Source organism: Canis lupus, chromosome 2 (genome assembly GCF_048164855.1).
Source record: "Canis lupus baileyi chromosome 2, mCanLup2.hap1, whole genome shotgun sequence".
Taxonomy (NCBI): Eukaryota; Metazoa; Chordata; class Mammalia; order Carnivora; family Canidae; genus Canis; species Canis lupus.
Genome location: NC_132839.1, coordinates 87,075,822 through 87,091,410, shown reverse-complemented (window position 1 = coordinate 87,091,410; position 15,589 = coordinate 87,075,822). Strand labels below are relative to the sequence as shown.

The 15,589-nt window shown below is 41.8% G+C and overlaps 1 protein-coding gene across 1 annotated transcript in view; it reads right to left on the bottom strand.

The window, feature by feature from the left end:
* Positions 1-14,591, bottom strand: part of DHX15 (DEAH-box helicase 15) — a 59,609-nt gene extending 45,018 nt beyond the window's left edge. The window contains exons 1-3 of the mRNA XM_072808969.1: positions 14,363-14,591; positions 6,442-6,877; positions 2,151-2,344 (exon numbers count right to left, since the gene is read on the bottom strand). Of these exons, the coding sequence (XP_072665070.1) occupies positions 2,151-2,344; positions 6,442-6,877; positions 14,363-14,433 (701 nt within the window). The 5' untranslated portion in view covers positions 14,434-14,591. The remainder of the gene's footprint in view (positions 1-2,150; positions 2,345-6,441; positions 6,878-14,362) is intronic.
* Positions 14,592-15,589: the final 998 nt, after the last annotated feature.

Sequence of the window (15,589 nt, the reverse complement as noted above, 5' to 3'; positions counted from 1 at the left end):
TGTTAATAGTGAGGTCAACAGTAGGCTATTAGTAGGTAATTTGTGGCAAAGTCAGAAGTTAAACACAGATTTGTGGGGGGTGGTGGCAGGAGGTGCTCCTACCCTCTCCATGGCTCAAAGGTCAATAGTGTTATGAGAAGAGCTCCAGGAGGAGACTGATAGGTGTCGTAGGTATTCACTCTTCCTACCCAACTGATTAATGTAACTGATCCTTAAATCTTGGCTGTTTTAACATCTGGGGTTCTCAAAAAAATGAGTTGATAGATAACTATACAAAATATATCTAGGGATTTATACTCCCATTTAGTGAAGCATTCCTATTATCAAAACTATCACTTGCTCCATACTCTTATATTGGATTTAGTATCACATAAAGACAGTATTACGTTAGCTTCTATCTCTTCAGATTCTCCAAGATATCCCAGTAAGCTTGCCCTGTCCAGAATTAAGCAGAGATTTTTGTTTAAAGTTTAGTTATAGCCTCTGGGAATCATTCCGTAAGAAAACATCACAATGCCAAAAATACGTTCATTTTGATCTATCAAATCTATTTTTATGTTATTTGTCATTCCCTATTAACCGAACCAAAATCTTTCACAAGTATACCTTTTGAAAACCTTCCACTTCCTACCACACACACACAGACCCAATATTGCATATAACTTGCCTCTCCCCAATTTCCAAATTCGTTTTCCCTGTTCAACGGTGGTTTGCCAAAAAAATTCAACAGTGAATAATTGTATCATTTCTCCTAAAGATGAGTAAAGCCTGCCCTTTATTGTCCTCAAGTCCTTGACATTATCTACATTTTAAATTAGTATAAAACCTTAAGTTATGATTTATGTAATTCTTTCAAAAATTATATAATTAAAAGTGAACAATGTGATAATCACTAAACTAAAAAGATGCTCTCAATGAAACTTAAGATATAAACCAAAAACATACCCTAAAATCATAAAGACAAGCTGATTTAAGTAAATTGTCCAGCTACTATTAAAAACAATATTTAACTCTTTAACCTGAAGTTCTAATAATGCTTATCAAAGAAACTAGAAAAAAGCTGACATGAAACTTGAATGACTGGATGCTTGGAATAAGGAGATTTTTAAACCTGTGAATATCGTAACTGTATAAGAAACTCTATCTCTGACCTCTGTATTCTGAAATATTTACAGATCAAAGTATAAAACGTCTGATTTGCTTCAAATTATATGGGGCAGGGAAAAGGTTGGGATATGGATGAAACAAGCTGGGCAATGGTCGAAGATGCATGATAAACACATGGAAGTTCATCATACTATTGTATTTCTGTATACATTTGAAAATTTCTACAATAAAAAAAAGAAAATTTCTACAGTATATATTTTTCCCTATAAGATTACATATATTTTTGCCACCAGTGACTCATTTCACTACCCATGTAACTTTTTTTTTCCAGAATTGTCTTTTAAAAAACCTCAGGGAGATTACATTGTGACAAAGAAATCATTTTTTAAAAAATGACTTAAATGTCACATATATACAGAATAAACAGAAGCAACAAAAGGGTAAATTTTTCAAAAGAATTACCATCCAGCAACACAACATTTCCACAACTTAAGCAGAATATAAGTGTAAGATGAAAAAAAATTAGGACAGTTAAAGAAAATATTACAAAAAAGCTCAACATGATAGTCAATCGTGCACCACAGCTATAAAGGAAAAGGACTTTGAGGAGACTCTAAGACTCTATTACACAACAAAAGATTCCTCCTTTTAGCTCATAACATCTGTATGATAATAACTGTATAATTAACATTAAAAGCCCTATCCCCCAAATAATTTCTATTCCATCCCACACAACATTCTTTCTAAAAGAAACTCATTTACTAAGATCTATCACTTTTCTATCACATTTAAATGATACATTTCACCTAAGATACAGCACCAAATAACTAAAATCTGACCTTTGAAGCTGTCTACTGAACAGCTATATACATTACCAGCAAGAAAGAGAATTCATATTAAAAAGTCACCTGCTAAATCTAAGAAGGTCTACTCTTGGGCTATTTTAAATTTGGATGACTTGAGACTCCACTATCTAAGCCCTCTATCTAGTGGCAGAAAACCAGTAGAGAAACAAAATATGCATATTTAAAGATAGTACTTACTTAAGAATGGTTTTTGCACTACTGCAGTCTTCAAATCGAATGGAGTAACCAACTTCCTGGCCCAACATCACATCCATTTCATCAGCAACTCTCTGAGCCACACTCATTGCAGCCACTCTCCTGGGTTGGGTACAGGCAACTCCTCTCTTGGGTCCTGGTAATGATCGCATGTACTCCACACACCACTGTGGAATCTATCAAATAATTTCACATTTAAATTAATTCCACTCTGCCAGCATATCAGGTATATTTTACATGTAGTATTTCATTGCATTCTAATAATATAAAACAAAATTCAATTAGGCACACCACAAATTACTATTTAAGACCCAAACTTATAGCATGAGCTCTCCAAGCCAAGGAGGGGCCATATATAACACTAATCCAACGTAACTGTACTTCTGAGCAGGTTAGGTCCACTGAGGCTATGCTGAATATGCTCTACAGTGTCAACTATTCTATCATTAAGCATTTCTCTATACACTGGAAAAAAACTCAACTTACGAAAAATTCTACTTTATAACAAATGTTGAGTCTCCAAAAATATTCTCAGAAATAATAAATTCTTATGCAATTTGAATTACAAAATGCAGGTGAAAATAGAAATCACAAACCCTTGTGGTTATAAACCTGTATCTTTTACGTCAATACAAATTAAGTTGGTAAGCTCCTATTCTTCTGCCTTCAAGAGAGGTATGTACAACAGAACACCACCTTAGGTGCCATCTTAAAAGTCAATTTCAATAACTGTCAATCTCAAATTCAACAGCACCTAGAGAAAAATACCAACAAGCACAAGTTGGTTGGCTGCCAGGACAATGGCACATTTTCTCCTTGTTCCATCAATAGAACCTCTAATTTCATGGCTCTTCACTCACTTACCTGGGTAAGAACCATGGGAAAAATCTTAAGTGATCACTACATTAAATGGGAGTCCACTGCTATAAAGTCATGATAGGTCTCCAACAAAGCATTCAAAAGCCTGTCAAATACTACAGAAAATGTGTGTGTGTGTGTGGGGGGGGGAAGGGGTGTTACAGGATTTGTACAAATGCACCTGAAGAATACTGGTTGCTGTACCATTACTACATTTTAGTTAGGTTACTTGTGCAAACTGGGGATAAGTGTTTTCACTTACAAATATCTGAAAGGGGAGGGATGACTATGTCGCTTCTCTAAGAATGTAACAATGCCTATCTTTAAAAGGACTTAAAATGAACAGAAATAAATACTACCCTAAAAGTGAAGGATCTCTCTAGGCTTGTAAACCCACAAACCAAAGTTTAAAAGATTTTCCAGCGAAGTTTCATATCTAATCTCAGCAAGCTTCTTACAAAGGCAAAATGTACTTTTTAAGACCAAATAAAATGAAATTCAAAGAAACATTTACCATTCAGTTAAAGCTATTTAAAGCTCGTTGGAATGAGCTTGGAATTCTCAAGGCAAAAATGCTCAAATTTTGGAATTCTCAAGGCAAGAATTTGCAAAGTTTTTTAAATTCACTCCAGTGAAACGGATAACTTACTCCCATTTTAAAAGTAAGATATAAACAGTTTTAGCTAATTCAGCAGTTTTTGAACTTTTGATCTCAGGACTTTTATACTCCTAAAATAACCAAGGATGCCAAACAACTAATAGACTTACTGTATGAGGAAATTAAACTCAAAAGCTGTTACAATATTAATTTCTAACAAAAGAAACCCATTCTATGCTAACACATTTTCTATGAAAATTACATCTTCCAAGTAAGAAAAAAGAAAACAAAAAATTAGCAAGAAGACTACACTGTTTTGCATTTTTGCAGGTCTCTAATGTCTGGCTTAATAGAAGACACTTGGATTCTCTTACTGGTCTCAATTTAAATGTGTTGCACTATTTTTGTTCTGTTGAAGTATACAAAAAATTCCCAGGACCTCTGAAAGAGTTGCAGGAGCCTTCAAGGGTTCCCAGACAATATTTGGAAAATGGCACAGTCAATGCATCTATTCATATTTCTAAGAATAGACTGAAGAAGGGAAGTGGGAACTGAAATACGCAGTGTACTGGCCTGTTCAAACCAGGGATGATTCCTTCCTTTCAGCTTCTTCTCTTCCTCCATTTGAAGCTACCTTCCTAAAAACTGATCCTCAGCCCTCTAGTCTTACTTTACACATTATCCTGATTGGTCTTATTTATTCTCCTGATTTCTAATATTACCTATAATACATTTGACAATCCTAACTACGTTCCCATCCCTAACCTAACGGTCCTTTCCACTTGAGTATCCCAAATTCAAGAAGTTCAAAACCATTTTGCACCTTCCTCCAAATACTTATTAATCCCTCCCACGTCCCCTAAGATTAGTAACTCCACAATCTACTGTTTATTCTATTACCTTATACAGAGTCAAATTTTGCTATGATCTCCTACAAAGTCTGTCGTCCATATACAGAGCATACAGAGCTTTCTCTTCACCAAACCTGTGCCCCCGTTCACACTCAACTGGCTTTAGTTTCTTATATATGGATATAGCATGAACATACCATATTGCAATGTGGGATCAAGTCCCACATCGGGCTCCCTGCATGGAGCCTGCTTCTCCCTCTGCCTGTGTTTTTGCCTCTCTCATGAGTAAACAAATAAAATCTTTAATAAATAAATAAAATAAAGCTGTTCAGCTTCCCTTTGAACCCAACTGCTCTGCAATCCTAGGTACACAAAAACAAACAAAAAATACCACAAATATTCATCCAAATAATTACAAACCTCTCATTTTGAATTGACTTGACCATCTGCATTAACTGCTACTAAAGAAACTCATCTCTGAAATAAGGTTAACCACATAAGACCACAGAATAGCAGAATGAAATAAATATAGCATTGGCTATAAACAATAGCCAATGGGACAAAGTTCTTAATACTGAGCCCACCTAAATCTACTATGCATAACCACGGACAACCCACTAAAACCTCTAAGACTCTTATGAATCTAAGGCTCATTTTGTTCATCTGTGAAATGGTGATTAACAACTTCCTTGTAAGGTTGTTGACACAAATAATACATACAAGGGACACAGTGCCTAGCTTTATCCAATAGCTAATTAAATACTATGTAGATAAACTAGTTGAAATAATTCTTTTAAATACTAAATAATTCTTTAAAATAAGTTTAAAGTCGTATCTTTTCACACATTAAACTTCCATAAGGTGATAAAAATAAACCTATCAGTTTCAGTTCCTAACATCAATACTAGATTTTCGTTCAGTTATGAAGAAAAATCGTATTCAGTAAGGCTCAGTCTTTCAAAACTTCTTATTCTGGTTGCCACTGTAGCCTTCAAAATGTCTCCATGATATACTCCAATCTAGGTTTGTGGCATATGAAACTTAAATGGTAACTTGCGTATGCAGTACATTCCATTATAAACTTGGGTCACAGGTACATAAACATGGAAAATAAGCCAGGAAGAAACACAGTACAGTCATAATTTCTACATGGTAAGACAAGTTATTAAATTCATTTCGACACTTTCCAGATTTTCCAAATTTTCTACAATGGCCAAGGACTGCTACTTTTGCAATCTCTTAGAAATTTGTGACTGGTCAGGCTCAAACATATGGGAAATATGGTTAACACCTCACTCATAGCAGGAAATGCAAATTAAAAATTATGCTGATACTACTTTTCACATATCAGATTCGTAAATATTCTAATTCCACAGTATAGTCTAATGGATCTACTTGCTCATGAAAAACAACCATCAGAAGCAGCCTAGAGATCGATAACATGGGACCAGTAAACAATGGCTCATCCATTTTTGGAAAATATCCTAGATATATTACTAACAAGATAGTGTTTACTTCTAGGCCAAGTGTAACTAGATGGATGTGGAGGTCATGAATAAAGAGACTTTACTCAGCTCTTCCATCTTTTAAAAAAAAAGGATAATTTTCACATGGTTCAAAACAAACAAGAACAAAAACAAAACTATCCCAGTGGTTCCAAATTTCTACTCAGAGCAATAGAATACTTGTACCTCCAAATTTGTACCACCCCAGAGTCAAAGTGATCAGAATGCATCATTCTGCCATATTTAACATTAACAAAACAGCACTGCTATATTCCCCTAGACTCAGGAAAATAGGCACTCCCTACAGGATTCCCACTCTGTGCACTACAAACATCAAAGTAGCTAGTCTTCAGGATGTTCTAGGAGACAGACAAGGCAGAAGGACTTCCAATCAAATAAGCAACATTTAGTAAATGTAAACATTAATACGGTATGTACTGTGGTACACAATAATAACTCACCTGTGTTGTTTTACCAGACCCAGTCTCACCAACCAGTACAAAGGACTGATGCCTAACCAGAATATCTGTAAACCTATCCTTGTATTCCCAAACAGGGAGCTGAAGCCGTTTCTTTAGAATATCATAGTATCGAGGAGTATGGGGTAAGTTGGTAAATGGATTAATGCACTGTGGAAGTGATGTGTGTCCTGCATGTCCTGTGTGTGTTGAATGAGCAGAATGTGTCGAATGTGTTGAATGTGCAGAATGAGTTGAGTGAGCTGAATGGGAAGCTTTTAAAGGTGGTAATCCAGCACTGATAAGCATAGCATTAGTCGAAGCTCGCAATTCCTTCTCCTTTTCTTTCTCCCTTTCCCGCTCTCTATCTCCTCTATCACGTTCTCGGTCTCGATCTTTAGACCGATCTTCACGATCCCGGTCACGATCTCGATCCTTCCTAAAAATAAAAATTTAGAATTCAGATTCTGAATTTTACGCAAAATGTTCTTGGCAGTGTTATAGTCACAAAGAACAAGAATGTCTAACCACCAAATGAATAAACCAATGAATTATGTAAGTATCAGACATAATGAAAAAGACCTTATAATCAAGAATTCTCCATGCCTCACCCATAAATCTTTTTCTTTCCTTGATGAGACCTCAAATTCTCTTAAGGGACCATCTCTTTCTACACCTTTAGCCACCAGCTGTTGTTACACAAGACTCGGACTTGACTGAGTAAAGTAAAACCCCTTCCTACTTATTTAGACAGTAGAAATTAAAGACTGAGAGTAAGGTGGGGGAAAAGGAGGAGAAAATAAAGCAAGAGGGGGATATGGGCATCACAATTTTCCCCAGATTCTCCCTCAAGTTACATGAAAAGTTATTTTTTGCACTGAAAGTATGTTCAAAATTCAAAACTGCTTCTGGACACAAGGACCATTCTACTTCACATAACAGTAATACAAACATGAGTTAAAGGATTGTAGGTGAGTTCATTTTCAAGTTATGCCTTAAATCAGTTTCCCAATTTTGTTTTATAAGCATGTATTTGTCCTATTAAAAAAAAACTAAAATTAAAACACTTCCTTTTGTTTTCATTGTTTCCTCTTGCATGATATCCTTAATAGTAACTGCAAAACTCTGTAAACCTATGTATACTTTGGACATCTATCAAGTGAAATATAACCACTAAAAAAACAAGCTCCACTGAACAATAGTAAGTTGTCTTAAAATGCTAAAATTATGCAGACGGTCACTATACTAAGCCTAGGTCAACTTTAAGTACTCAGTTCTAGTATCTACTTCCAGTTAGCAGGCATGATTCCTAATACAATAATAATTTTTAAATAAGCTTCAGACCAATTCCTATAGCAAACTTCTACAAGGTATTTGGACCCAGACTTGAAATAGTTGAGGCAATATAGAGCTATGAGACAAGCCACTGAACACCTCAATATTCCTTATCCATAAGACACAAAAGGCATACAAACTTCCCATGCACCAATTATCAGTAGCTGAGTAGGAAAAACCATTCATTCCCTATAAAAGCACATCAGCAGGACAACAGAAACCCCTTGACAGAATACAGCTAAAATTCTAGAGACAGCAGGAGTTAGGATGGCTCCCCAAATACAGAAATGTTAAGCAGATCAATCTTATTTTCTTTTGTCCTCGCTAAAATATAACTGTATTCCACAGGAATTTAAAGTTATTCCATATATACACATACATACACATTTCATATATATACTTTCATATATCCACATATTCATACTTTTCATACAAATATAAGATACATATATAAAAAGTAATCCTCCTCTCTCCCATCCAAGTGTTCACCCCCTACAGAATCACAGGACACACAAGCTAGGATTGAAACCTTTCATCCCATCTGATACAAAGAGAAAGGAAATCAAAGGGAAAAAGAACCCAAAGGATAACCTAATAAACAAAATCAACTCTCAGACTATAGCTTCCTGGGCTATCTTTGAAATATGCCGTCAACCATCCTTTCTTTGCTTATCTCATTCTGCCTTTGGTCTAAGGTACTCATTATTTATATTGCCCCAAATGTGAACGAGAAAGTTTACAACAGAGTACACAGAAATGTGGCCCACAAAGAGAGCAGCATTGTAGCCATGAACATACACGTGGTCACAGAACATAAAAGAACCCTTAAAGAACATCCGGTCTAAAAGCAAAGGATTCACGTGTCTAGTACTTTAGGAGTGGGGCTGGACAGAAGACCATTACATGACCATCAAGAGATGAGACAAAAATATAGTAAGTTTAAGGAGATTCTATACTACAGTACTAGGTACTAACATATGAACCTAACTAACCTTTCAAGGCTTTTAAAATATGGGAGGCGGAGAGGGATTAACAAAGTAAGTCGTGACAGGGGGACTCCAGGGTAGCTCAGCAGTTGAGCATCTGCCTTTGGCTCAGGGCGTGATCCTGGGTCCAGGGATCATCAGGTTCCCTGCTTTGGTCAGTATGGCTTTTCTTCATTCAGATTACAACACAATTGATTCCGTGACTGCTTTTTTTTTAGATATATCCTAGGCCCCAGGCAGAAGCATCATCATCTTGATTTCAGTTCCTCCTTTACCAAGTCTCCTTGCACCTTTATGACAGGCTGATGCCTCTTGGGGGGAGGGAGGCGTGTCCGCAGGTACAACTCTAACCTTCTCCCTCATTATTCCTCCAAAATTTTCAAGTACTGAACAGTAGCCCCCAAGCTGAGAAACCGATACACCCAGGGGGCCAAGATCCACAAAAGTCCTAAGAGTCATCGCGCCTCAACAATTTGCTGTGGCTTCAGGGACACCTATTAGGACGTAACTTATCTTCAGCCTCAGTGTCCACATTTACGACACCTGCCTTGCAGTGTTGCCCTAAGGATGAGGACAGAGGTAGGGTTAACACTGTGGAATCACATAATAGGCAAACGGGGGGGGGGGGGGGGGGGGGGGGAGGACAAATTATGCCCTGACTGCCAATTTTCTCTGTTCCAGTATAAAAAACCTCTACAGGTTGAATGCAGGTTGTCCATGCTGGGAGCAAAATGGGGGCACCTGGAGTGCTCAGTGGTTGAGCATCTCCCTTTGGCTCAGGTCTTGACCCCGGGGGTCCTGGGATCGAATCCCAGATCAGGTTCCCCACAGGAAGCCTGCTTCTCCCTCTCTCTAGGTCTCTCATGAGTAAATAAAATCTTGGGAAAAAAAGAGTTAATCATAACACCTTACTTTGTTACAGTAATACCTATACAAAGATGTTTTTCAAGGGCCTACTTCATCAAAAACTTCATTACCAAAATAACTACAGCATAGAAAGTATAAAATACATTCTAAGGACACAAAGATTTAACTGCTGCCAGAGAAATGGGGGTAAAAATAAAAAGAGTAAAAGGAGCACTGAGATCACAGCTGTATAACCAATAGCAAGGTGTAAGTCTCAATTTGCCATCTGCAAAGAAAAAAGTATTAATAAAACAGTTGGGAGCTTAAAATAAGAAAGCAACAGGAAGGATGCACGCGGCAAATTCAATCATTTTGAAATGTTGCCTATGACTCAAACTATCTACTTTCAATGGGGGAGGGAGGATAAAAATTAAAAAGCAGCTACAGAGGGCTATCTCAAACCTACTGCTTCATAACTAACATGTAAGCTGCCATGTGTATGCATTTTTTTTTAAAGATTATTTATTTATTTGAGAGACAAAGCACAGAGCCCTATGCGGGGCTGGATCCCACGACCTTGACATCACCTGAGCCGAAATGAAGGGTGAGGGAGAGGCTTAACCAACTGAGCCACCTAGGCCTCCTGCTTGTTTTCTTTTTTAAAACAAGCACTTTCATTATACAGGAGAGTTTTACGGTTAAGATTTACTCATTGACATATAACGCTTAAAAACTGAATAAAAAGTGGTGCTTTATTGATCACACAGCCAAGTCTCAGCTCAGCCCTAGCTCAGCACTTTGGCTATCTGTATGACCAGTTATTGCTTTCCTTGCCTATAAAATGTGGCTATTCATAGATCTTGTACAGTATTTCAAGAATTAAATGAGTTAATATACGTAATATGCTTAAAGTTGTGCCTGGAATATAGTAAATACCTGATAAATATTGCTTATGACGGAAAGATCTTTTGGTTTAATTTAAAATACCATTTTAAAATTCTACATGGAATACGCACTACAGTACAGCTAATGAAGATGTAAAAGCTGGTTATCAAAAGCAGAGTATTTTAAATAAGCATTGTTTTGGGGGTGGCGCCTGGATGGCCCAGTGGCTGAGCCTCTGCCTTTAGCTCAGGGCGTGATCCCGGGGTCCAAGGATGGAGTCCCACATCGGGGTCCCTGCATGGAGCCTGCTTCTCTCTCTGCCCGTGTGGTCCTAGGATCGAATCCCACATCGGAGTCCCTGCATGGAGCCTGCTTCTCTCTCTGCCCGTGTCTCTGCCTCTCTCTGTCATTCGTAAGTAAGTAAATAAATAAATAAATGCTTTTAAAATAAATAAGCATTGCTTTTTATCTGGCAATCTCACTCCTAGAACTTCTCTTAAGGATGTAAGTGTGCAAATTTGTGTACAAAAGGATGTTCTTCATACTTTTCACTTGTAAAATAATAGACATTGGGAAACCACCTAAACACTAAAGAATAGGAAACTGGGTAGATAAGTTATGATCCCCCTTTATACTTAGAATATTATAAAGCCAATGAAAAGGATAATATATATCTATTCTACTTTAGGACACATTTTTTTTTAGCAAATAAAAAAGCACAAAACAACCCATAATGAAACATCCCACTGTTTTACGTTATATTGGAAACGTATATAGAAACGTATGGAAACGTTATATTGGAAAATATATAGTTTATATTTGTGAATATACATGCAAAGACTGGGGCACCCGAGTGGCTCAGTCAGTTAAGTGTCTGCTTCCGGCTCAGGTCATGATCTCAGAGTCCCAGGATCCAGCCACATGGGGTTCCCTGCCCAGCCCAAACAGGAGTCTGCTTCTCCCTCCACCTCATTTAAATAAATAAGATGTTTTTATAAGACATGCAAAGACTAAAAACAATGTCCATCAAGGGGTAAAAGACGAGGATGAAGATTTCAGAGACATTGGACATTTTTGCCTTTTATTTATGTATGGACATTTCTTGTATTCCTTGGGGCAAGTTACTTAACCTCACCTATATCACAGGAAGGTAGTGAAAATGTGGTTATATACACACTGCCCCCAGAACAGTTTTGGGAGCACATTATGTACTCTACATATGTTAATATTTGTTTCACTTTCCCACCAATTAAGGAGAAAAGCTCTTATTAGGAAGTAATCTCTGAAACAAACATCAAAATGGAAAATGTCCTCATGTTCCATACTTCAGTTGTCTTTTTGGTATAACTTTATAAAGCAAAATTCTGTGGGATGATGAAAAAAGTAATAAGGTTAGTGTGTAACAGAAACCTTCAACTTCTCTACCTGACCTCCAAATAAATTACAGCATGAGTAAGTAACACCATATACAGTTTGGGAACTTGAATCTAAAAGAAATCTCCCACCAAATTACCTTCCTTCTCAGTATTGGGGAAATGGGCCAGCCAAGCTTAGGAGTGGAGTTCTTAAGACTGACTGTCAAGCTTCTCCCTCAGATTAAAAACCACTTGCTAATAACTATCAGGGCTAAAAAACAAACAAACAAACAAAAAAAAAAAAAAAAAAACACAACAACCAACCAAACAACTTCAAGATTGCATGGCAGTCAACAAAAGTGACTTAAAATCATTGAGGAGGCAGCACTATTCACAGCTGTAACCCGTTGCAAAAAAATTAATTGTATGAGAAGTGATTAGAAGTATGTATAGAAACTTCTCTGCAGAGTAGCTCAGAACTTGGGCTTTATACCAAACTCCTTCACCAACAGGTAGATATAGAATACCCATGAGAATCAGTAAGGTCACCATCGTAAGCCTAAAAAGTCCACATTTTTTTTTTTTACTAAGGCTCTCTGTTCCTCAAGAGGAAAGGAGCATATATCCATGTAAAGCCTAAATGCTTCAGGCCACTAAACCTGAAGCAGTTAACGGTGCACCTACATACAAATATGAATAAGTGAATTCATGGCATCCCAGCATCTTTTGTTCCAACCTGAACTCTTATGAGGGACATGAGCTGCATCTTGGCCAGATGACATGCCAATTTATTTTTACCTCACAGGAAGCAAGAACCAGGCGTTCCCTACTTTGACAACCCATTACAGATGTCATTAAAATAGGCTGCATTGACTAACTACAGCCACAGTCCGTGTTGTAATGAAGGAGAAAAAAAAAGAAAAAAAAAAAAAAAAGGCAAGAGGCGAGGAGTGAGGATGGAAAGATCAAGGTTCTAAATCCCGCTGTAAACCGTGTGCGGTCGTACCAGCCGCCTGGACAACTCTGCAGGCCCACTTCGCCTCCCTCGAGTGGGGCCGGTGAGTAACACTCTTCAAAGTAACTTCCAGCTGAGTCTTTAACCCGAAGTGCTAAAGTTTTGCTGGGGTGGGGGGAGGGAGATCCTAAAGAGAGGAAACAGTCCAAAAAGAAAGAAAGCCAACGTCTAACACTGCGGACGCAACCACTTTGCAAGACTCAAGTGTCGTATACAGTCCCGCTTCCCACATCCAGCAGTGGGAGGGTGTCGGGGGCACACGCCCCCCTACCCAGGCCCCCACTCCGCGAGGCGCTCCACAACCAAGTGGAGACCGGCCGAGCCCGAGAGCCCCGGGCCAACAACAGACCCAACACGAGGCACAGGCGGGCCGGGCCGACGGACACCCTCTCCACGCACGGTGGCCAGATCCTCAGGAGTCGCGCCTGCACGCTCCAGACACGTGCTCTCTGGCCGGAACCCCCCAAATAAAAATCTCTGCCACTTCGGGAACGGAAAACAAGACAAGGGAGACACAAGAGAGGACTTGGAGGAGCGCGCGGGTCGGCCGACTGCTCAGACTCCTCCGCGGCTTGCAGGGGGGCGGGGGCGGGGGGGGCTATGAGAAAGGGAAAAAGCGATCGCAAGCGCCCCCCGGGCATTTCGACTCTCGGCCCAACCTCCCCACGGGCGACATTTTGCCATAAATACCAAAAATAAATAGATTAATTCAATTGAAGAAAATGAAAAATAAAATACACACAACCTTTTTGAAAAGTGCGTGTTCCAAAAGCTACTAATGAAGGAGGGATATACTGGCGGAGACGGGGAAAAAAAAAAAAGAAAAAGAAAAAGAAAGAAAGAAAGAAAGAAAAAAAGTGGGCTTGTGGTTCCTACACCCCCGGGCCCGCCCCCCAGGAACCGCCGTGTGACCCAAGGGCAGGAAACCGGGGAGATGGCGGGAGCGTAGGCCGAGGCGGAAGTTCGCCCCCGGACCTCCTCCGGGGGTTTGAATGGACCGAGGCGCCCGCGCTCCCGCTCCCGCGCCCGCTCCGGCCGGTGCAGGCGCCCCCGGCAGCCCCCGGCAGCCCCCGGGGACCCCGCGCGTCCGAGCGCCCGTCCCGGCGGCCCCCGCGGCCCGGAGCCCCCGCCGCGCCCTCCCAGCACCCCCCGCGCCCTAGGCCTCCCCCGGGAGCCCGGGCCACGCGGTCGCGGCCGCCTCCCGCCCGCCCCGCTGCAGGCGGCTCCGGCCCGGCCCGGCCCGCGGAGCAGACGCCCTCGTGGCCACGCAGCCCACCCCCCCCCCCCCCGCGGCCCGGGCGGCGGCCGCGCCGCACACATCTCCCCGCGCCCTTGCCCGGCCGAGCCCGGAGCGACACAAAGGGCCCGGGCCTGCGGGGCCTGCGGGGCTCCTCCGGGGCTCCTCCGGGCTCCTGCGGGGCTCCTCGCGGGGACCCCCTCCCCCCCGCCCGCCCGCCCAACAAAAGCCCGAGCCGCCGCCTCGCGCCCCCGGCCTGCCTTACCCATCGGTCCCCGCACGCTTCTTGCCGGAGGGGTAATCCTCCCCCAAGTCCAGCCGGTGCCGCTTGGACATCTTCGGGCTCCGCGAGCGGGCGGCAGAAGGAAGGCGCAGCAGAGGAAGCTGGCGGCTGCGTCGGTACTTCACTCCGGAGGACCCCCACCCCTCCCGCCACAACAGCCCACACCGTGCGGCCGGGACCAGGAGCTAAAATGGCGGCGGCGACGAGGGCTGGGCCTGCGCGCGCGCCCCCGCGGCGTGGTCGGCGTGCCGTGCGTGCCGTGCGTGCCGTGCGTGCGGGCGTGCGTGGTGCGCGCGCGCCGGGGGCGGGGCCTCCCGCCGGCCCCCTCCGCGCCCGCGTCCGCCCCCTGGTCCCGGGCTGGTCCCCCGCGGCCTGCAGCCCGCGCTGATGCGGGGCGCGGACGCCGAGGACCGTCAAGTCCCGCTTCGGAAAGTTGATCCACGTCTGCCGCCCCGGCTTCAGCGGAGTCTGACCCCGGGAGAGTTTGAGAAACTACCCAACCGGGACCGCTGATGCGGCGCCGACGCAGGACTGGAACCCAGAGCTCTGTCCCTGCAAACCCTGAGCTTGGGCCGCCGACCAGACCTTCCCAGTTGGGCTAAGGAAGCAGCTGAGAAAATGCCCAGGCTGCCCACCATGCATTTTGCCCCTTTTTGGGTTTTGTGTGTGTTTTAAGAGTTGTTTTTTGCTTTTTTTTTTTTTTTTTTTTTGTAAGATTTTATTTATTTGGGGGCAGCCCCGGTGGCTCAGCGGTTCAGGGCCTGCCTTCAGCCCGGGGTGTGATCCTGGGGTCCCGGGATCGAGTCCCGCATGGGCTCCCTGCAGGGAGCCTGCTTCTCCCTCGGCCTCCTCTCTCTGTGTTTCCCATAAACAAATAAAATCAATAAAATCTTTTTAAAAAGTAAAGACTTGATTTATTTAATCGTGAGAGTCACAGGCAGAGGAAGAAGCAGGCGCCATGCAGGATTCGATCCCAGGACTCCGGGGTCACGACCTGAGCCAAAGGGAGATGCTCAACCACTGAGCACCCCAGGTGCCCCCATTTTGCTCCCAGCATGGACAACCTGCATTCAACCTGTAGAGGTTTTTTTTTTAGACTGGAACAGAGAAAATTGGCAGTCAGGGCATAATTTGCTTTTTTTTTTTCTTTTTTTTTCCCCCCCTCTGTATGCCTGTTAGGTGATTCCAGTGTTAACCCTACCTCTGTCC